General features: G+C 47.7%; 1 protein-coding gene across 1 annotated transcript in view; it reads left to right on the top strand.

Moving 5' to 3' along the window:
* Positions 1-22,710, top strand: part of LOC143957711 (hydroperoxide isomerase ALOXE3-like) — a 181,562-nt gene that overhangs the window by 88,161 nt on the left and 70,691 nt on the right. Inside the window, exon 7 of the mRNA XM_077467406.1 lies at positions 17,866-18,009. Coding sequence (XP_077323532.1) covers positions 17,866-18,009 — 144 coding nt within the window. The remainder of the gene's footprint in view (positions 1-17,865; positions 18,010-22,710) is intronic.

Below are 22,710 nucleotides of genomic sequence, written 5' to 3'. Positions count from 1 at the left end.
GCCGGTAGGGCAGAGGACGGGGTCGGTAGGGCAGAGGACGGTGTCAGTAGGGCAGAGGACGGGGTCGGTAGGGCAGTGGATGGTGTCGGTCAGTAGGGCAGAGGACGGTGCCGGTAGGGCAGTGGATGGTGTCAGTAGGGCAGTGGATGGTGTCGGTCAGTAGGGCAGAGGACGGTGCCGGTAGGGCAGAGGACGGTGCCGGTAGGGCAGAGGACGGTGCCGGTAGGGCAGAGGACGGTGTCGGTAGGGCAGAGGACGGTGTCGGTAGGGCAGAGGACGGTGTCGGTCAGTAGAGCAGTAGACGGTGCCAGTAGGGAGGTGGACTTTGTCAGCTGGGCAGAGGATAGTGTCAGTATAGCTGAGGTTGGTGCCTGTAGAGCAGAGGACAGTGTCAGTAGTTTTTTTATTAGATTTTTTTATTTTTTTATTATTTTTTTACAACTGTAATATTTTATAATTTTTTTTTAACAATTTTATTTTTGTATACATATTTTTAACAGCCTTGTTGGGGCATGGTCCTCAACATCCCTCTCTGCAGCCTAAGCTATGTGGAATGAATGAACAGATAGAGCTCTGCACAGTCTCCCTGGTCATTCACAAACAAGCATGGTAAACACAGTTTACTATGCTTCAGTTATGAAAGAACACAGTGAGTGATCAGTACCGATTACTCACTGTGTTCATTCAGTAAAGGAAGGGGCTGAAAGGGGATAAGTATGGTGTTACCTTCCCTCTTCCTGATGTCAGACATAGGCGATAACTATGGTCTCACCCTCCTCTTCCTGATAACAAATATAGAGGATAACTATAGTGTCATTCAGTGACAGATCTGAGGTGGGGGATGTGTAATGTCACTCATTCTTGCTCCTTTCATTTCCAGGTGGAGGTGAATTACTAGCACAGTCAGAGATTTCTATTGTCAGAGTGCAGCCACCTGCTGAATGCAGCAAAATGTATTGGAACGGATCCCCAGCATTTCAGCTGCTGCAGAAGGATTGTATCTAGTACATGAAGCCCCCGCTGCCCGGACCTGTCCAGGTCCCGGGGGTCAGTAAGGAAGGGACAACTAGTGATGGACGAACTTCCGACGGGACGTTTCGCGAAAGCGAAATGCGAACGGACCCAAACGTTCGCGAAACCGAACGTTCGCCGCGGGCCCCATTGACTTCAATGGGAGGCGAACTTTGCAAACCTTCATGTCGAATTTGCGGCCACGTGGTAATTATTAGGGGGTAAAACGTAGTCCCACCATCTGGACAATGACATAATACATGTATGAGGTGAATTTGGGATCGATAACTACAAGCATTTTTATTTTATTTGGGAAATTGTTCTAACAATTCAGGACTATGGAGCTAATGAAGGCAATGGAGGAGAGGGAAGGTCAGGGACCAGGGTAGGCAAAGAAGAGGGTGCAGGAGATGATCACCAGCAGCGTGACATACCGGAATGACACATGCACCGTGATAGAGGCATCTGACAGCAGCACCGTAATACAGAGCACTGACAGCAGCACCGTGACATACAGCGCTGACAGCAGCACCGTGACATACAGCGCTGACAGCAGCACCGTGACATACAGCGCTGACAGCAGCACCGTGACATACAGCGCTGACAGCAGCACCGTGACATACAGCGCTGACAGCAGCACCGTGACATACAGCGCTGACAGCAGCACCGTGACATACAGCGCTGACAGCAGCACCGTGACATACAGCGCTGACAGCAGCACCGTGACATACAGCGCTGACAGCAGCACCGTGACATACAGCACTGACAGCAGCACCGTAAGCAGCCCCAGGAGGAAGTCAGCACAGCACAGGGATGGTGTGATCCCCTCATAATAAGAACCCCCAGGAGGAAGTCAGCACAGCACAGGGATAGTGTGATCCCTTCATAATAAGAACCCCCAGGAGGAAGTCAGCACAGCACAGGGATATCATAAGCAGCCCCAGTAGAAATATGACACCGCTCAACCTCTTCAAAGAGGAGGGTAGGGGCATATAGTACGGTGTGCTTTTTTGGGTCAAGGAAGTGAGCCAAATGAATTAAGAAGGTCTGTGTGCTTGATTAAAAAAATAGTTTATAGACATATACATGGTCTACTGGTCACATGTGTTGAATTCCTCCGAGATCCATGCCTCATTCATTTTTAGAAATGTGAGGTAGTTAACACTGTGGTGAGCTAGGCGAGTACGCTTATCGGTCACAATCCCCCCTGCTGCGCTGAACGTCCTTTCGGACAGGACACTGGATGAGGGGCAAGCCAACAGTTCGATTGCAAATTGGGCAAGCTCTGGCCAGAGGTCAAGCCTGCCCACCCAGTAGTCTAGGGGTTCATCACTCCTCAGAGCGTCCACATCGGCCGTTAACCCAATGTAGTCGGACACCTGACGGTCTAGGCGTTCCCTGATGCTGGATCCGGATGACACCTGTCGATGGGTCGGCTGAAAGAATGACCTCATATCCGAAGTCACCAACACATCTTCAAACCGGCCTCTTCTTGCAGGCGCTGTTGGATTGGTACCCGCAAATCCTTCTCTGGGAGTGGGAATTGCTCCTCTGCCAGCGCACGCAAAAGCAGAATGCAGCATTTCTCGAAGCAAGGCCTGGAAGTGCTGCATTCTGACAGCCCTCTGCGACGGCGGTAACATTTCCGCCATTTTGTGTTTGTACCGGGGGTCTAAGTACGTTGCCACCCAGTACTGGTCCTTGACCCTCATGCTTTTTATACGGGGGTCCCTATTAAAACACTGGAGCATGAAGGCCCCCATTTGCACTAAAGTGGAAGCGGTGTGGTGGCCTGGCTCCTGCTCATCATCCAGGATAATGTCGTCCTCTTCATTCTCCTCTCCCCATCCTCGCACAACAGGGATCCCAGAAAGGTTTAAAGCATGCTCTTCTTGCTCCTGCTCATCCGCCCCGGCACCATCCTCCTCTGACTCCTCATCAGACTCCTGTTGTTGACTTGTCTCAGATAGAGTAGCCCCCCCTGGGAATTCATCCAGCATTGCGACTTCCTCATCTTCCCGCTCCTGCTCCTCCACAGCCTGATCAATGACACGACGCAATGCACGCTCCAGAAAGAAGGCATAAGGTACCATGTCACTGATGGCGCCATGGCTGCGACTGACCAGTTTGGTGATCTCCTCAAATGGCCGCAGAAGTCTGCATGTGTCGCGCATGAGCAGCCACTGGCGCGGTGAAAAAAAACCCAGCTCCCCAGAACCGTTTCTTTCGCAGAGTTCATACAGGTAGACGTTAACTGCACGTTTCTGCTGGAGCAGCCTATCAAGCATATAGAAGGTTGAGTTCCATCGCGTCGGGCAATCGCAAATAAGACGTCTGACCGGCAGATGGTGTCGCCGCTGAATGTCAGCAAGGCGAGCCATGGCCGTGTAAGATCTTCTGAAATGGGCCGAGATTTTCCTTGCCTGCCGCAAGATGTCCTGGACCCCAGGGTATTTGACAAGGAATCGCTGCACGACCAAGTTTAAGACGTGTGCCATGCACGGCACGTGCGTGATTTTGCCCTGTTTCAATGCGCTAAGCAGATTGGCACCGTTGTCACACACCACTTTACCAACTGTCAAATTGAGCGGTGTCAGCCACTGATCTGCCTGTGAACGCAAAGCTGAAAGGAGTGCCGGGCCAGTGTGGCTCTTTGCTTCCAGGCACAACAGACGCAGCACGGCATGGCAACGTCTCACCTGGCATGTGGAATAGGTTCTGGGGAGCTTGGGCGGTGCAGTGGAAGAGAGGCTAGCAGCGGAAAAGGAGGAGGCAGCTGAGGAGGAGAGGGAGGAGGATGGAGTAGGAGGAGGAGAAGAAGAGTCAGGCCTGCATGCAATCCGTGGCGGTAAAACCAAATCTACACGGGTGCCACGGGTTACATGCTTGACGGCCGTCAGAAGGTTCACCCAGTGGGCAGTAAAACTGATATACCTTCCCTGCCCGTGTTTGCTAGACCACGTGTCTGTGGTCAGATGTATCTTGGCACCGACACTGTGTGCCAGAGATACATTCACTTGCCGCTGAACATGGCCATATAGCTCTGGGATGCCCTTCTCTGAGAAATACTTCCTTCCTGGGACCTTCCATTGTGGTGTTCCAATGGCCACAAATTTGCGAAAGGCCTCCGAGTCCACCAGTTTATATGGCAGTAGTTGGCGGGCTATGAGTTCTGACAAGCCAGCCGCCAACCATTGGGCAAGAGGGTTATCCGGCATCATCATTTTTTTACGCTCAAACATTAGGCCCACGGAAGCCTGCCTTTTTGCAGAAAAATGTGAGCTTGGCGTGATGGAAGGTGGAGTGGAGGACAATTGTGAGGAGAGAGGAGAAGGAGAAGTAGAAGACGAGGCTGGACGGTGAGAGCCTGCAGTGTGGCTTTGTGTGTTCCGTTGCTCCCACTCGGCTTGGTGATGGCTGCCCATGTGCCTTCTTAAGGCGGTCGTCCCTAGGTGAGTATTGGGCTTACCGCGACTAACGCGTTGACTGCAAAGATTGCAGATGGCAACGCTATTGTCAGCAGCGGACACGTTAAAAAAAGCCCACACTGCGGAGCCATGTGCCGGTGTCCTGGGAGCGCCAGATGTGACCGTACATGGTCGATGACTCGCTCCTGATACATTTGCAGTCTGCTTTGTCCCTGCTGTGCAATGTAAGTCATTGCTGCTTCTCCTCCCTATCTGCTGGTCCATATCTCCCTCTGAACTCCCCTCCTCTTCCTCTCTTGTGGGCACCCACGTGACATCACTAGACACGTCATCATCAACGTCACCTTCCCCACCGCTATAAGTAGAGATCTCGGAGTAGGCAGCAACACCGGGGACCAACCTCCTCCTTGGGCTGATCTGGGTACTGGCGTCAGACTGCTGAGTAGCGCTTGTTGCTACCTCCTCTTCCTGATCCAATACCAAGAGTGGCTGCGCATCAGAAATGTCCTCTTGATATGGATCGGAAAATAATTCCAGTGACTCAAGCGGAAGGTATGTGGTGGTGGTGGTGGTGGTGGTGTTGTTGGTGGTAGTGTCTTTGGGGGTGCACATAGCAGAGAGTGAAGAAGAGGGTGCAGATCGAGAGGATGAGGAGGGTGCAGAAGAGTAAGGCTGCGCGAGCCACTCAACCAAGTCTGGTGCATCCTTTAAAGTAATTGAACGCACCTTCTGCAACTTCCCACTTTGGCTCAAGCCTGTTGCTCCTGCCCTACCCCTACCACCCCTGCGGAAGGGCCTGCCTCTTCCTCTGCCTGTCATTTTTTAAATGACCCTGTGACAAAACTCTTAGTCCCTATACCGATGAAGGACTGCTGCAGTATAGGGCAGCGGTCAGCAGTGGTGCACGTCAACCCTATCTATTGTGGACCGATAGCGGTCCTTACAGAACAGCAGACTGTACCGCACTCAAGCCTATGTACCGTAGCACCCTATACCAAGTTACCAGTCCTTATAAGAACTTTTGTGGACCAAGCAGGTTGTGTATTAGTGTTTAGCAGACTGTACGTCAGTCCCTATACCGCTGAAGGACTGCTGCAGTATAGGGCAGCGGTCAGCAGTGGTGCACGTCAACCCTATCTATTGTGGACCGATAGCGGTCCTTACAGAACAGCAGACTGTACCGCACTCAAGCCTATGTACCGTAGCACCCTATACCAAGTTACCAGTCCTTATAAGAACTTTTGTGGAACAAGCAGGTTGTGTGTTAGTGATTAGCAGACTGTACGTCAGTCCCTATACCGCTGAAGGACTGCTGCAGTATAGGTGAGCGGTCAGCAGTGGTGCACGTCAACCCTATCTATTGTGGACCTATAGCGGTCCTTACAGAACAGCAGACTGTACCGCACTCAAGCCTATGTACCGTAGCACCCTATACCAAGTTACCAGTCCTTATAAGAACTTTTGTGGACCAAGCAGGTTGTGTATTAGTGTTTAGCAGACTGTACGTCAGTCCCTATACCGCTGAAGGACTGCTGCAGTATAGGGCAGCGGTCAGCAGTGGTGCACGTCAACCCTATCTATTGTGGACCGATAGCGGTCCTTACAGAACAGCAGACTGTACCGCACTCAAGCCTATGTACCGTAGCACCCTATACCAAGTTACCAGTCCTTATAAGAACTTTTGTGGAACAAGCAGGTTGTGTGTTAGTGATTAGCAGACTGTACGTCAGTCCCTATACCGCTGAAGGACTGCTGCAGTATAGGTGAGCGGTCAGCAGTGGTGCACGTCAACCCTATCTATTGTGGACCTATAGCGGTCCTTACAGAACAGCAGACTGTACCGCACTCAAGCCTATGTACCGTAGCACCCTATACCAAGTTACCAGTCCTTATAAGAACTTTTGTGGAACAAGCAGGTTGTGTATTAGTGTTTAGCAGACTGTACGTCAGTCCCTATACCGCTGAAGGACTGCTGCAGTATAGGGCAGCGGTCAGCAGTGGTGCACGTCAACCCTATCTATTGTGGACCGATAGCGGTCCTTACAGAACAGCAGACTGTACCGCACTCAAGCCTATGTACCGTAGCACCCTATACCAAGTTACCAGTCCTTATAAGAACTTTTGTGGAACAAGCAGGTTGTGTGTTAGTGATTAGCAGACTGTACGTCAGTCCCTATACCGCTGAAGGACTGCTGCAGTATAGGTGAGCGGTCAGCAGTGGTGCACGTCAACCCTATCTATTGTGGACCTATAGCGGTCCTTACAGAACAGCAGACTGTACCGCACTCAAGCCTATGTACCGTAGCACCCTATACCAAGTTACCAGTCCTTATAAGAACTTTTGTGGAACAAGCAGGTTGTGTATTAGTGTTTAGCAGACTGTACGTCAGTCCCTATACCGCTGAAGGACTGCTGCAGTATAGGGCAGCGGTCAGCAGTGGTGCACGTCAACCCTATCTATTGTGGACCGATAGCGGTCCTTACAGAACAGCAGACTGTACCGCACTCAAGCCTATGTACCGTAGCACCCTATACCAAGTTACCAGTCCTTATAAGAACTTTTGTGGAACAAGCAGGTTGTGTGTTAGTGATTAGCAGACTGTACGTCAGTCCCTATACCGCTGAAGGACTGCTGCAGTATAGGTGAGCGGTCAGCAGTGGTGCACGTCAACCCTATCTATTGTGGACCTATAGCGGTCCTTACAGAACAGCAGACTGTACCGCACTCAAGCCTATGTACCGTAGCACCCTATACCAAGTTACCAGTCCTTATAAGAACTTTTGTGGACCAAGCAGGTTGTGTATTAGTGTTTAGCAGACTGTACGTCAGTCCCTATACCGCTGAAGGACTGCTGCAGTATAGGGCAGCGGTCAGCAGTGGTGCACGTCAACCCTATCTATTGTGGACCGATAGCGGTCCTTACAGAACAGCAGACTGTACCGCACTCAAGCCTATGTACCGTAGCACCCTATACCAAGTTACCAGTCCTTATAAGAACTTTTGTGGAACAAGCAGGTTGTGTGTTAGTGATTAGCAGACTGTACGTCAGTCCCTATACCGCTGAAGGACTGCTGCAGTATAGGTGAGCGGTCAGCAGTGGTGCACGTCAACCCTATCTATTGTGGACCTATAGCGGTCCTTACAGAACAGCAGACTGTACCGCACTCAAGCCTATGTACCGTAGCACCCTATACCAAGTTACCAGTCCTTATAAGAACTTTTGTGGACCAAGCAGGTTGTGTATTAGTGTTTAGCAGACTGTACGTCAGTCCCTATACCGCTGAAGGACTGCTGCAGTATAGGGCAGCGGTCAGCAGTGGTGCACGTCAACCCTATCTATTGTGGACCGATAGCGGTCCTTACAGAACAGCAGACTGTACCGCACTCAAGCCTATGTACCGTAGCACCCTATACCAAGTTACCAGTCCTTATAAGAACTTTTGTGGAACAAGCAGGTTGTGTGTTAGTGATTAGCAGACTGTACGTCAGTCCCTATACCGCTGAAGGACTGCTGCAGTATAGGTGAGCGGTCAGCAGTGGTGCACGTCAACCCTATCTATTGTGGACCTATAGCGGTCCTTACAGAACAGCAGACTGTACCGCACTCAAGCCTATGTACCGTAGCACCCTATACCAAGTTACCAGTCCTTATAAGAACTTTTGTGGAACAAGCAGGTTGTGTATTAGTGTTTAGCAGACTGTACGTCAGTCCCTATACCGCTGAAGGACTGCTGCAGTATAGGGCAGCGGTCAGCAGTGGTGCACGTCAACCCTATCTATTGTGGACCGATAGCGGTCCTTACAGAACAGCAGACTGTACCGCACTCAAGCCTATGTACCGTAGCACCCTATACCAAGTTACCAGTCCTTATAAGAACTTTTGTGGAACAAGCAGGTTGTGTGTTAGTGATTAGCAGACTGTACGTCAGTCCCTATACCGCTGAAGGACTGCTGCAGTATAGGTGAGCGGTCAGCAGTGGTGCACGTCAACCCTATCTATTGTGGACCTATAGCGGTCCTTACAGAACAGCAGACTGTACCGCACTCAAGCCTATGTACCGTAGCACCCTATACCAAGTTACCAGTCCTTATAAGAACTTTTGTGGAACAAGTGAGTTGTGAATGTTTAGCAGACTGCAGCAGAAGGGCAGCAGTCAAGTATAATATCCTTTCTATATTTGGAAGAAAGAATATTATACATGTACAAGCCTATTACCATACCACTGATACCAGTCCTGAAAAGAACCTTTGTGGAACTAATAATAACAGCAAGTCTTTAAAATTACCCTCACTGCCTGACAACACTGCTTCCTTCCTGTCCCTATACAAATTGGCAAAAAAAGAGAACGATTAGTGGTTACTGGAACAGCTCTTTTGTGGACCTTGATAGTAACAGCTAATGATGATGATGATGATGATGATGATGAAAGACTAATCTGGCTGTCCCTGTAGCATACACCGTCCTTTCCCTTTCTCTAAACTAACAAAAGACACTCAGGCTGCTGCAAGAATCAGCAGCACAGCAAACCTATCAACACCTAACACCTATACCAGTCCTGAAAAGAACTTTTGTGTACCAAATAGCTAGTGGTTTATCTCTCCCTACTCCACACAGGAACCTGTCCCTATCGTAACAGAAGAAAGAATGTAAAATGGCCACCGGATCGGGTGTATTTATAGGTTAGGGGGAATGTCCAAGTGTCCATGTGCTGTCATGTCTCAATTGGCTGTCCTGTATCACATGATAAACGTGTCACCAAAGGTTAAAGTTCTTGTATACATTAAACACGTAAGTCCGCCGCGGCGAACGACGGAAAAAGGCGTTCGAACGTGCGGACCGCGAATGTCGGAAATTCGCCGCGAAACGACCGCCGGGCGAAACGTTCGTCCATCACTAGGGACAACACCTACACATGATTTGTCCACGATTGACGATCTGCTGACTCCTGCTTTACAGGCTCCTTATGCCCCGTACACACGAGAGGGATTAAGTCTGACAAACCTCTGACGGAGTTCCGCTGGAGTTCCGACGGAGTTCTGGCGGATTTTTCGACCGAACGGACTTGGCCACACACCATCACACTAAACTCCGACGGAGTCGAACGTGATGACGTACGACTGGATTCGACGTAGGAAGTTCATAGACAGTAGCCAATAGCTGCCCTAGCGTCGGTATTAGTCCGTCGGAGTAGCACACACACGAGCGAATTTTTCGAAGGGGACCGGCTCCGGCGGAGTTCCGTCGGGAAAATTTAAAGCATGCTTCATTTCTAAAGTCCGTCAGACTTTAGCTAAGCTAAAGTCCGTTGCAGCCCACACACGATCGGATAGTCCGACGGACTCAGTCCGTCGGAGTTTGGATGTCGAAAAGTCCGCTCGTGTGTACGGGGCATAAGAAGAAAAAAAAAAACAAAAAAAAACCAATAAAAGCACATTCTTTTACACGCAAAAAAATGTGAATTTTTAAATTTTGTTTTATGTGAACTTATTCTTATTCAATAGATGCAGACAGCTAGGCTCGGGAGCAGGCCTGCACCAGTGTCCCCATAGAAAGTGGCTTCCTATGGGGCACTAGGCGCAGGGCAGGAGCCAGGAACAGTGGTAGAAGGCCTGAGAAGAGGAGGTTCAGGGCCGCTCTCAGCAATTCCATTGTATGTTGCAATAGTCTGTTGCAAAGTGGAAACTGTTCTGTGGTCAGATGTATCGAAATTTGACATTCATTTTGGCAACCACATGCGCTGTGCCTAGAAGACTAAAGAGGAGAGGGACCTCGCAGCTTGTTATTCGGCACCGAGTTCAAAACCTGCATCCCTGATGGTATGGGGGGTGCATTCGTTTGTGTGGAAGGGGCAGCTTGCACATCTGGAAAGGCACCATCAATGCTGAAAGATATATCCAGGTTTTAGAGGAGCATATGCTCCCATCTAGATTATGTCTTCTTCAGGGAAGGCCTTGCATATTCCAGCAGGACAAAGGGAATCTGCATGATGCATCTGTGACAGCAGCATGGCATTGTAATAGAAGAGTCTGGGTGCTTAACTGGCCTGCCTGCAGCCCAGACCTTTCACTAATCTTAAAATAAAAAAAAAAAATTGACAAAGAAGACCGAGGACTGTTGGCCAGTTAGAATCCTGTATCAGGCAAGAATGGGACAATATTCCTCTTATCAAACTGTAGCAACTGGTCTCTTCAGTTCCCAGACAATGTTGTTGTTATAAGAAGGGGTGTTACACTGTGATAAACATGACCCTGTCCCAGCTTTTTTAAAACATGTTGCTGCCGTCAATTTTAAAATTGCCTTATTTTTTTTTTCTTAAAATGGTAAATTTTTTTTTCAGTTTAAACATTTAATATGCTTTCCATTTTCTATTGTGAATAAAATATGGGTTTATGAGATTTTATATACGCGTGATCATCTCACGGGGAGGAAGAATGGGGAGATGCCGATGTAAACAAGCATCTCTCCATTCTGCCTAGTGACAGTGTCACTGATCTCTGTTCCCTGTGATTGGAGCAGAGATCAGCGACGTGCCACACATAGCCATGCCTCCCCCCCCCACAGTTAGAAACACTCCCCAGGACACACGTTACCCCTACACTGCCACCTAGTGGTTAACCCCTTTCACTGCCAGTGTCATTTACACAGGAATCGGTGCATTTCTTTATCATACATCACGGGACACAAAGCACTTATTCGTGACTATCTGGGTTATATGCTACCTCTAGGTGATTGGAAACTGGCAACCAATAGCAAGAAGGTTCCTTCCATATAACCCCTCCCATACGGGAATTACCTCATTTTTTTTCACCAGTGTCTTCAGGTGATGGTCACAAACGCTGAGACTCTTCAATTTTCTTCAATTAAGTGTTCCAGCAAGGACGTTGAAATCGGATTCGTTCGGATGGCACGAAGCTAAAGGAATGGTACCTGAGGCTCGATGCAAGAACAAAGTTTTGCTTGTAATGTGTCCTATTTGGCGCTGGACCCTTGGATAGTGGTATTCTGGTCATTAATTTGCCCAAGATAAACCCAAAAGGGTGCTTTACAGGCCCAAGGGTGTGGACCCCAAAATGGGGGACCCGGTCCTTGAAGGTCCACAGAGGCACTACCCGCCGTGATGGGGGAAGATTGGACCTGTTATTTCAGGCCCTGCATCATGGACTGGTGAGTACTCCCTCTGGGATTGCTGTGTTCCCCTCTATTACTGTGTCCTTTTTCAAGCTGTTACTGAATGTCTCCATGCTATGTGTTTTATTACGATGATTCGCTGACGCATGTGCCTTCTGGGGAGACACCGTTACCATATGGTCGTACTCGTGCGCCTTTGAGGTGATTTCGCCTCGAACGGTCGGCGGTCTTCAGGCGCGCATGCGCCGTATTTTGGCGCCACTCACAGCATATGTTCGCATACCACGCCCACTGCGCGGATCGAACGGTGCCGTCTAGAACCTTTTAAAAGATGCAGTTCTCCTGGTGTGCGAGTGGAGACATAGGGCTTGTTGGGCACGTGATTCTGCAGGTTTTTGGACACAGTTGCATCAGGTTAAAGGGGACGGAGCTCAGAGGGAGTACCGTCTTCCCATATTTGTAAGCAATGTCTTCCAGGAAAAGAGGAACAGGGAGCAAGACCAATACAGGGTTAAGAGCACCTCCTTCAAAACCAGAGATCAAACTCTTGAGGATATTATCCCAGTTTCCCCTGAAGGTCCTGCAGCTTCTGGCCTAGCTGAGCCATTGCATTTGTCAGGCATTGTGGCCACGGCTGGTGCCCCTGCCTCAGCTTATGTTACTAAAGATGATTTGGCGTCTGCCATAGCTGGCCTTGAAGGTAAAATAGCGGATATGATTGCCTCGGTAACACAAGCAGGGAGAAAACGTAACAGATCTCCCTTGCCAGAGCCTGATCCTGATGGTGAGTCACCTGAGCATCAGGACTCTAATATCCAGGCAGGACCAGGGGTCCCAGACCCAGAATGGGAGGAGGATCTGGTCACAAAGGATCGGGAAGAAGGAGAAGCTGAGGACTCCTCAACGGGAGAGTCTAGCTCGGAGGAGCAGTTCTCAGCCTCCCATTCCCAAAAATTATTTGTCCAATCTCTGACAGAGATGGCTCGAGCTGGGTTTAAATTACCCCCAGTTCAGAAGACTGGACCCTCCTGTTCTACTATTGGTTCTCTTCGACCTCAGCAAGGTTCCCAGGCATTTCCTGTGCATCCGTTATTAGAACTGGTGATCTACGCAGATTGGGATCATCCTGACAGGATATATTTACCTCCAAAAAGGGTTCCCCTCTTGTATCCTATGGAGGAGAAATTCAAGAAGTGGGGTACATTTCTGGTGGATGTTGCCATTTCCTCAGTAAATAAAAATTTGACCTGCCGGGTGGATAACGCCCAGGTATTTAGGGACCCGGCCGATAGAAAGCTAGAATCCTCCTAAAAGCCTCCTTTGCAGTAGCTGGTTCAGCTGTTCAGCCAGAAGTAGCAGCTTTTGGCATCTGCCAGTCCTTAAAGAATCATGTTAAGAGATTGGTTAGGAACTTTCCTTGTCAAGGAGAAGCTACCGAGGAATTATCGGAGCTCCCTCGCGCCTTGTCCTTTGCAGTAGACGCGTTAAAATATTCAATCCAGCAGATGTCTCGCTGTGCACTTCTCTCTGTGCATATGCGTAGGGTCTTGTGGCTAAAAAAAAAAATGGTCGGCCGAAACACCATGCAAAAAGCTTCTTGCAGCTTTTCCCTTTCATGATAAATGCCTGTTTGGCGAAGATCTGGATAGGTATATCCAAAAGATCTCAGGTGGGAAAAACACTTTCCTCCCTGTTAATAGGAAGAATAAGCGACCCTCCTTCAAGATTTCCCGTGCTCCACGATCTAGTTCTTCTTCTCCCAATTGGTATCGATGGCCTCAGCAGTCTGGTTTTAAAAAATCGCAGGGTCAGAAAAAACCCTGGACTCAAAGGCCAAACAAGCCCAGTTCCAAGTCTACCCTGTGAAGGGGAGCGCCCGCTCTTACGGATGGGGGGGGGAGGCTTCAGCTGTTTTTGGATGCTTGGGAAAAACAAGTTCAGGACAAGACGGTCATTTCCATCATAACGTCAGGTTACAAGATAGAGTTTCAGGAGTTTCCTCCAACTCTGTTCCTGAGCTCAAGGGTTCTGGTGGAACCAGAGAAAAGGAAATGTCTGCTCCTAGCCTTAGAGCGCCTGCAAAAGCAGGAAGTAATCATCGAGGTCCCACATGGAGAAAGGTTCAAAAGGGTTTTACTTGAGGCCCATTTTGGACCTCAAGTCTCTCAATCTTATTCTAAGCGTCCAAACTTTCCGTATGGAATCGACTCGCTCAGTGATCACATCCATAAAAAAAAGGGGATTACTTGGCGTCCATAGATATCAAGGACGCATACCTTCAGGTGCCCATCTGCATACTGCATCAACGTTTCTGTGTTTCGTGGTAGAAGGGCGCCATTTTCAATTCGTCGCATTGCCATTCGGTTTAGCCACGGCCCCTCGGGTCTTCACAAAAATTTTGGCCCCTGTGCTGGTGGTCCTATGATCCCAGGGAATTGCTGTGGTAGGATATCTGTACGATCTTCTCTTGAAGGATCAATCTCGTCCCGTCCTGGTCCAAAACATCTTGAGGACCATTGAGATTTTACAACACCTAGGCTGGATTCTGAATATGAACAAATCAAACCTTCATCCCACTCAGGTATTAATGTATTTGGGCCTAAACTTGGGCACCGTCCGAGAAAAGGTGTTTCTACCCCCTGTAAGGATCAACTCCATAGTGGAGCTCATCCGGAGGGTGAAAAGAGAAGAAAAAACATCCGTTCGGCTTTGTATGAGGTTACTGGGCAAGACCATATCATCTTTCAACGCAGTCCCTTATGCTCAATTCCACTCCAGATTGTTCCAGAACAACATTTTAAGAGCCTGGAACAAAACCACTCAAACGTTGGATCATCCTATGATCCTGTCCCCACAGACTTTACAGAGCCTAATTTGGTGGTCAAAGACCAGCAATTTAAAGGTCGGGAAATCATTTCCACCAGTGGCCTGGAAAGTTGTGACCACAGACGCCAGCCGTCTGGGCTGGGGAGCAGTTCTGGAGGAAGCATCAGTCCAGGGACAATGGTCTCAAGCAGAAAAGACCTTGCCCATCAATCTCTTGGAGATTCAGGCAGCCCGGCTAGCTCTGCATTTCTGGACGACCAAGCTGCAGGGTCTCCCGGTCCGAGTTCAAACCGACAATTCCACAGTGGTCGTTAATATCAACCACCGAGGGGGCACCAAGAGCCTAGGGGCTCAGAAAGAGGTGGGTCACATATTGAGGTGGGCAGAAAGGCATGTGCCGTTTCTGTCGGCAGTATTCATACCGGGGGTGGACAATTGGAAGGCGGACTATTTAAGTCGCCAAAAGTTGTTGCCAGGGGAATGGTCCCTTCATCCCTAGGTCTTTCTCCAGATTTGTCAGCATTGGGGGACCCCGCATGTGGATTTCCTGGCATCCAGGTTCCATGCCAAACTGGACAAATTTGTATCCAGAACCAACGATTCTCTTGCAGTCGGGAGGGACGCATTGGTGGCTCCTTGGCATCGGTATTCCCTGCTGTACACCTTTCCTCCAATTCAAATCCTGCCGCATCTGCTACGCAGGATACAGGAGGAGCGAAGACCAGTGATCCTAGTAGCCCCAGCCTGGCCCAGGAGGTCCTGGTACACGGAAATTGTGAAATTGGCAGTAAGGGACCCATTGCTCCTTCCGTTCCGTCCACTTCTCGTTCACTGTATTTGACGGCCTGGCTATTGAGGCCAGGGTATCAAAGGAACACGGGGTCAGAGGTGCAGCCTTGTCCACTTTGATAAATGCTAGGAAACCGGTTTCTAGGGCTATTTACTACAGGGTTTGGAAATCATACATTTCCTGGTGCGAAGGGAAAGGTTGGAACCCTCGTAAATATACAACTGGTAAAATCCTTGCTTTCCTTCAGGCAGGAGTGCGCTTAAAATTGGCATTAGGCACAATTAAGGGTCAGATTTCAGCCTTATCAGTTTTTTTTCCAAAGACCAATTGCAGCCCATTCCTTGGTGTGTGCCTTTAAGGGAGTGATGCAGAGAAGACCGCCGGTTAAGCCCCCCTTATGCCCATGGGACTTGAATTTGGTACCATCAACCCTTCAGAAACTACCCTTTGAGCCTATTAAGCAGATTCCTTTAGTCCTATTGACCAGGAAATTAGTCTTCTTGGTGGCCATAACTTCGGCCAGAAGAGTGTCGGAGTTAGCCGCCCTTTCATGCAGAGATCCTTACTAGATTCTGCACCAGGACAGGGCAGTCTTGCGCTCCCGTCGGGAGTTTTTGCCGAAAGTAGTTTCCAATTTTCATTTGAATCGGGATTTCATTCTGCCCTCCTTTTTTCCAAATACCAGGTCTAAGGAAGAAAAGTTACTCCACTGGCTGGATGTAGTGAGGGCTATTAAAGTCTACTTAAGGGTGTCAGCTCCTTTCAGGAAAACTGACTCTCTATTTATTTTGCCAAAGGGTCCTAAAAGAGGATTCACCAAACTATCATCCAGGCCAGGGGACATTTGGGACTTGTCTAAGCTGTATCTCCCTCCCCTCAGGTGCATTGCTTTAGGACATCCCAGACAGTCATGAATAAATGCTCTGTGTCCCGTGATGTATGATAAAGAAAAACAGATTTTTAAATACAGCTTACCTGTAAAATCCTTTTCTTTGAATACATCACGGGACACAGAGATCCCTCCCCTCTTTTCTGTGAATTTAATTGCTTGCTACAAAACTGAGGTAATTCCCGTATGGGAGGGGTTATATGGGAGGAACCTTCTTGCTATTGGTTGCCAGTGTCCAATCACCTATAGGTAGCGTATAACCCAGATAGTCATGAATAAATGCTCTGTGTCCCGTGATGTACTCAAAGAAAAGGATTTTACAGGTAAGCTGTATTTAAAAATCCATTTTTTGTATAGCACTGATTGCTGTATAAATGACAATGGTCCCGAAAATGTGTCAAAAATGTCTGTGTCTGCCATAATGTCGCAGTCATGATAAAAAGCGCTGATCGCCGCCATTACTAGTAAAAAATATCTATATTAATGACAAATGCCATAAATCGATCCCCTATTTTGTAAACGCTATATCTTTTGCGCAAACCAATCAATTATCGCTTATTGCGATTTTTTATTTTTTTTTACCAAAAATATGTAGAAGAATACGTATCAGCCTAAACTGAGAAAAAAAAATGTTTTTTATATATATTTTTGAGGGTATATTTATTATATGAAAATGTTGTCAAAATCGTCGCTTTTTTTTTTTTTTTTTGTTTATAGCGCAAAAAAAAAAAAAACGTAGAGGGGATCAAATACCACCAAAAGAAAGCTCTATTTGTGGGGAAAAAAAAGAGATGTCAATTTTGTTTGGGAGCCACGCCGCACGACCGCGCAATTCAGTTAAAGCGACGCAGTGCCGAAACGCAAAAAAGTGCTCTGGTCAGGAAGGGGGTAAATTCTTCCGGGGCTGAAGTGGTTAATGTGCATGAAATACATAAAAAAAAATTCTCCAAACGTTTTTATTTTACTTACTTTTTTATGCCTGTTGCTATGCGGTCCCTCGAAATCCACCTACTTTATCACCTCGGCTCCTGACGTCATTTCCCTCGGTGCCTCCGCTCGCTACTGCTCCTGGGGGAGATGTGTGTCATCATTTCCCAGGAAGCAGTGGGCAGCGCTGAGGGCTAGGTTGCCATAACAACGGGGCGGGCACTTCCGCCGGCGACGCCCCTTTTGTTATGGCAACCTGTATACTTTACAGCACCGCTACGGCGCATTACTGAGCATGCGAGAGAACGGGGCGGGGGCATGCTGGTCGCTCAGCTGCACCACAGCCCGGGAAGATAGTGCTTGTGGGCTTCACATGCCCACAAGCACTATGGAAACTGCTACTAAACAATATAAGATATATTCCTATATGAAAATCGGCAATCGAGCGCCGATTTAATCAATAAAAAAAACGCGAGTTATCAAAATAAACCTCGTAACAAAAAGATATGCATCCTAAAAATAATTAAAAAATGTAAAAGTAACAGTGGGAACTCCGCTTTAAGTTTTGGATACAGTAGGGAAGGGTTGAAACCCTTGTCTGTTTTTTCTTTTTTGCTGCGTCACAATAGGATGGATTTCCTCCGAGACGCAAGAAGTGAAAAGAAATCTGAACCTTCATAGGAGCTTCTGATCCATGTGTGTTCTTCTATCCAAAATAAACATCATTTTTTGTCTTTACATACACTTTATTTAGCTCAGTGGTTTGGTCCTATGTAACAAAATAAACATTTTGCGCACGTAGAGTAAATTCATTCATTTACTGTATTTCACTGCTGATCAGATTTTGTAATTGTTACCTTTCAGAGAGGTCACATTTTCCTGGCAGATTATGAGCTTTTGAAGGATATTCCTGCTAATACTATCAACGAAAAGCGTCAATACATTGCAGCCCCTATGTGTCTACTGTGGAAGAATACTCAGGATCAGCTTGTCCCGATTGCCATCCAGGTATTTTCACTTATGTATTTATGGTTTTAGCACCCTTCTACATAGACTGCGAGGTCAATTTAGTATGAGGTTACTGCTGTAGCCACGGGGGGTGGGGGGGGGGCAGATTTTAGTTTGGCCTGCTCAAGACTCTATAGGCTGGAAGTTTGATTGCCTCCCCCCGACTCTAGGAGAAGCTTTTGAGAATTAGGGCAGGTGTCAGGTCACCTTGAGGCGAGGTGACAGGTGCACACCGTAGGGATCAGGAGTGCACCGCAAGGTTGTGGACCCTACGGCTGACTGCTGCGGACGGGAGACAGGTCCCACTGGGGTTAGAGCGCAAGATTCCCTGGGGCGCAGAGTCTAAGAGCCAGCAGGTGTTCACCAGAGCCTCGAGTGGTGAGGATGGACTTGGCTGCAACTGGCTCCAGGTCGCGACCCCCAGGGTCCCCCAGCTCACACCCACAGTAGGCAACAGGAGGATAGGGATGGTGAGGGACAAAGCCAAGGTCGGGGCCACAAGCAGACAGACATAGTCAGGGACACGCCAAAAGGTCAGGATCACAGGCAAACAGGGATAGTCAAGGACACGTCAAAGTCGGTAACGGAAAACAGTAGAAGAGCACACGGCAGGTAACAGGAAGCTAACACACAAATGAATACACAATGGTTGATCAGCACTGATGGCCTGCAGTGCACAGGTTAATATAGGGCTCCCTGATAGGGCCTGGGGTGGAGTCATGCTTAGAGGAGAGGTTATAAAAACCACCAGGTGGAAGTGGCTGGCCTCTTAGTCTGAACACATGAGGGGAGGTAAGCAAACACAGGAAGATCACTGCATAACCATGACAGCAGGAGGATGCAAATACCTTGCCTAAATATTTAGTAGGGCCTAACCAAACCCTGAGGAGGTGTATCCAGATGGTGGATGGGTTCCTGTTAAATAGGCTGGAGTCCAGAGGAAAGGGTTCTTTCCCCTGTGAGGAAATAGATCTGTTTTGCCCTGGAGCACTCCTGGGCTGGATGCTGAACTTCTCATTTGGGTTGTCATGCCCATGGACTGTGTACGCTTTGGGACCCCGTGAGTAAAACCTCCTCTCGAGCTAGAGTTTTCTTGACCTTGGGCACTGAAACTTGGACTACTTCAGTCTTCCATTATTTGTGCTACTTTTTTGGTGCCTGGTTCTCAGCTGTGCACATATATACTGCCCTAGGTGAATATCATTCCCTTGAGAATTACTAGTGCTACTATCAAGTTAGAAGTCTCCTCCATTAGACATCTGCTTAGTTTTGGGGTATCTTACATTGCTCCCAACTGGTCCGGGTGGGGGGATCATCAGGAGGACCGAGGAGCTAGATCAGGCTCTCAACCTTTTAACCCTAGAGGAACCCGAAAAGTTATTTTTAAAGGTCTCGAGCAACCCTTACTAAAACCAATTTATCAGGGGTCAATAGGAACAATGCCCTAGATACTGGCGACCAATAGGAATAATGCCCTCCCCTTAAAGTGGTTCTCAGGTTGCCACCCTTAAAAAGACAGCTAAAAAGATATTTGGTGTCATGCTGCTGGCATTGCTAAGTGATGTTGAACCTTGAACTCCGTAGGCATCATCAAAAAAGTGGTTCATCAGCCACAGATCAAGGAACCCCTAGCAACCTCTGGAGGAACCCCAGGGTTCCACAGAACCCTGGTTGAGAATGGCTGAGCTAGATGGTCTCTTGGAGGAAGTCCAGATGAACCAGGTCACCAAAAACATGCTACCCAGATCCTTGAGAGCAGTAAGAGACTGCACCTTGTTGTGGCCTACAGTGAGCACAGGCTGGATCTGTTCCCCCTCCATGCACTTTTGCACATTTTGTAGCACAAAATGAGGCCCACGACGAGTTGATCTTGAGAGTCCCTGATACTTGTGTATTGCCTGGTAAAGGAGTTAAGGAAGAGCTGCCCCAATTCTCCAGATTTCAGAGAATCTGCAAAGGAAGGTAGATGGGTCGGAATACCCATATGTGCCTAAGGCTATCATGGAGGAAATAGAGAGAAAGAGAACAAAGTGTTATGGAGAGGACCTCTAAAATTACCTCTGTGTTCCCAAACATTTTAGAATCTACAGTTACCCTGCCTATTGGATAAGGTTCCTGGACATTAAGGCTAGCAGGAGTTTCTTATTCACAAAGATAGCAAATTCAAAAGTGTACAAGGACACAGTACATACAGCACTCCTAGGAGAAGTGCAGAGTCACTTAGACCATTGGAACCTTCATCTGTATCTGTAGACCATCAACAGGGTAGAGGAAGGAATGATGCAACTGGATGGATGAAAGAGTAATCAATGGATGGCTGAGCAGGAGAAAGGACTGAGACTGGAACCTCCGCATCTCCTGCAGAAGAACTGGGTAGGATCACCTCAATGCAGAAGAAAATGAACAGCACGGCGCTGAGGTTATTATTATATAAAAATCACTTTATTAAAATAATTAGCACGCTTACATTGAAGTTAGCATGAAAAGGGAAAAACCTGAGACCAAACAACAGTGATCATTGTGGGGCTGTAGGCATCACTTAGCAAACAGAGACCAAGGATGACAGGGCACCAGCCAGCTCAAGGTATGGATAGTAGACATGTGCATTCGTTTTCGTCCGAATGCATTTTCGTCCGAATTTCAGCTATTTTCGTTTTGACAAACGATAACGAAAGCACAAAATCCGAAAAACGAAAGATCCGACATAAATAAATGCTTTATTTTCGTTTTCATTGTTACAACAGTTCGATATAGAATAGGAGATTCGACGTGACTCTGACGATAACAATCTGTCTATAGAACCTGTGGTCGAATGTGCCTAACCTTACCTCTATTAGTCCAAGATTATATAGAGAAAATATTCGACAGAGAAAAAAGATTTGACAGAGAGAAAAGATTCTGCAAGATACTGTCCTAAAAAGTGTTTGGGGACCCGGGTCCTGCCCCAGGGGACATGTATCAATGCAAAAAAAAGTTTTAAAAACGGCCGTTTTTTCGGGAGCAGTGATTTTAATAATGATTAACCACTTAAGGACCAGGCCTCTTTTTCGGACTTGGTGTTTCCATGTTTAAAACAGTTTTTTTTGCTAGAAAATTACTTAGAACCCCCAAATATTTTATATTGTTTTTTTTCTAACACCCTAGAGAATAAAATGGCGGTCATTGAAATACTTTTTTTCACACCGTATTTGTGCAGCGGTCTTAGAAGCACACTTTTTTTGGAAAAAAATTCACTTTTTTGAATAAAAAAATAAGACAACAGTAAAATTAGCCCAATTTTTTTTTATACTGTGAAAGATAATGGTATGCCGAGTAAATTGATACCCAACATGTCACGCTTCAAAATTGCACCCGCTCGTGGAATGGCGTCAAACTTTTAGCCTCAAAAACCTCCATAAGCGACATTTAAAAAATTCTACAGGTTGCATTTTTGACGTTACAGAGGAGGTCTAGGGCTAGAACTATTGCTCTCGCTCTACCGATCGCGGTGATACCTCACATATGTGGTTTGACCACCGTTTTCATATGCGGGCGCTACTCACCTATGCGCTCGCTTCTGTGCGCAAGCTCGTCGTAACGGGGTGTTTTTAAAAATTTTTTTTTTTTTCTTATTTATTTTAATTTATTTTATTTATTTTTACACTTTTTAAAAAAATAAAAATAAAATGGATCACTTTTATTCCTATTACAAGGAATGTAAACATCCCTTGTAATAGAAAAAAGCATGACAGGTCCTCTTAAATATGAGATCTGGGGTCAAAAGGTCCTCAGATCTCATATTTGGGCTAAAATGCAAAAAAAAAAAAAAAAAAAAGAAAATCTGACATTTAAAAAAAAAAATATACCTTTAAGAGGTATGGGCGGAAGTGACGTTTTGACGTCGCTTCCGCCCTCCTATGGTATAGAGACGAGTGGGGGCCATCTTAGCCTCACTTGTCTCTATGCCCAGCAGACTGAAGGACCCGATCGCCTCCGCCGCTACCGACGGCTCCGGTAAGCGGCGGAAGGTGCGGGAGGGCGGCGGGAGGGGGGGTGGCACTTCTCCCGCCGCCGATAGCGGTGATCTCGCGGTGAATCCGCCGCGGAGACCACCGTTATCGTACAGCCGACCGCCGCCTGAAGAGATGGATATCTCGGTTGTGGCAGCAGCTGCTGCCGTTACCGAGATATCCCTCTTCAAAAAATGGACGTACATCGTCGTGCGGCGGTCGGCAAGTGGTTAAAGTGAAATAATAAAAGTGTAATATTCCTTTTCGCAGCTATTATGAATTGTCGGCTCCGTAATACAGAGAACACTCATTGAAAGTCATTGATAAAAAAATAAATAAATTTAAAAAAAAGCGTGGGGGTCCCCCAAATTCAATTACCAGGCCCTTCAGGTCTGGTATAGAAATTAAGGGGAACCCTGCCTCAAATTTAAGAAAAAAATTTACGTGGGGTTCCCCCTAAAAATCCATACCAGACCCTTTATCCGAGCACGTAACCTGGCAGGCCGCAGGAAAAGAGGGGGGGACGAGAGAGCGGCCCCCCTCCCTCCTGAACCGTACCAGGCCACATGCCCTCAACATTGGGAGGATGCTTTGGGGGTCTGTGACCCCTCAAAGCACCTTGTCCCCATGTTGATGAGGACAAGGGCCTCATCTCCACAACCCTGGCCGGTGGTTGTGGAGGTCTGCGGGCGGGGAGCTTATCAGAATCTGG

This window comes from Lithobates pipiens, unplaced genomic scaffold, assembly GCF_037356315.1.
Source record: "Lithobates pipiens isolate NorthernLeopardFrog02 unplaced genomic scaffold, aLitPip1_a1.2 Scaffold_55, whole genome shotgun sequence".
Lineage (NCBI taxonomy): Eukaryota > Metazoa > Chordata > Amphibia > Anura > Ranidae > Lithobates > Lithobates pipiens.
This window is presented reverse-complemented; position numbering and strand designations above follow the sequence as displayed.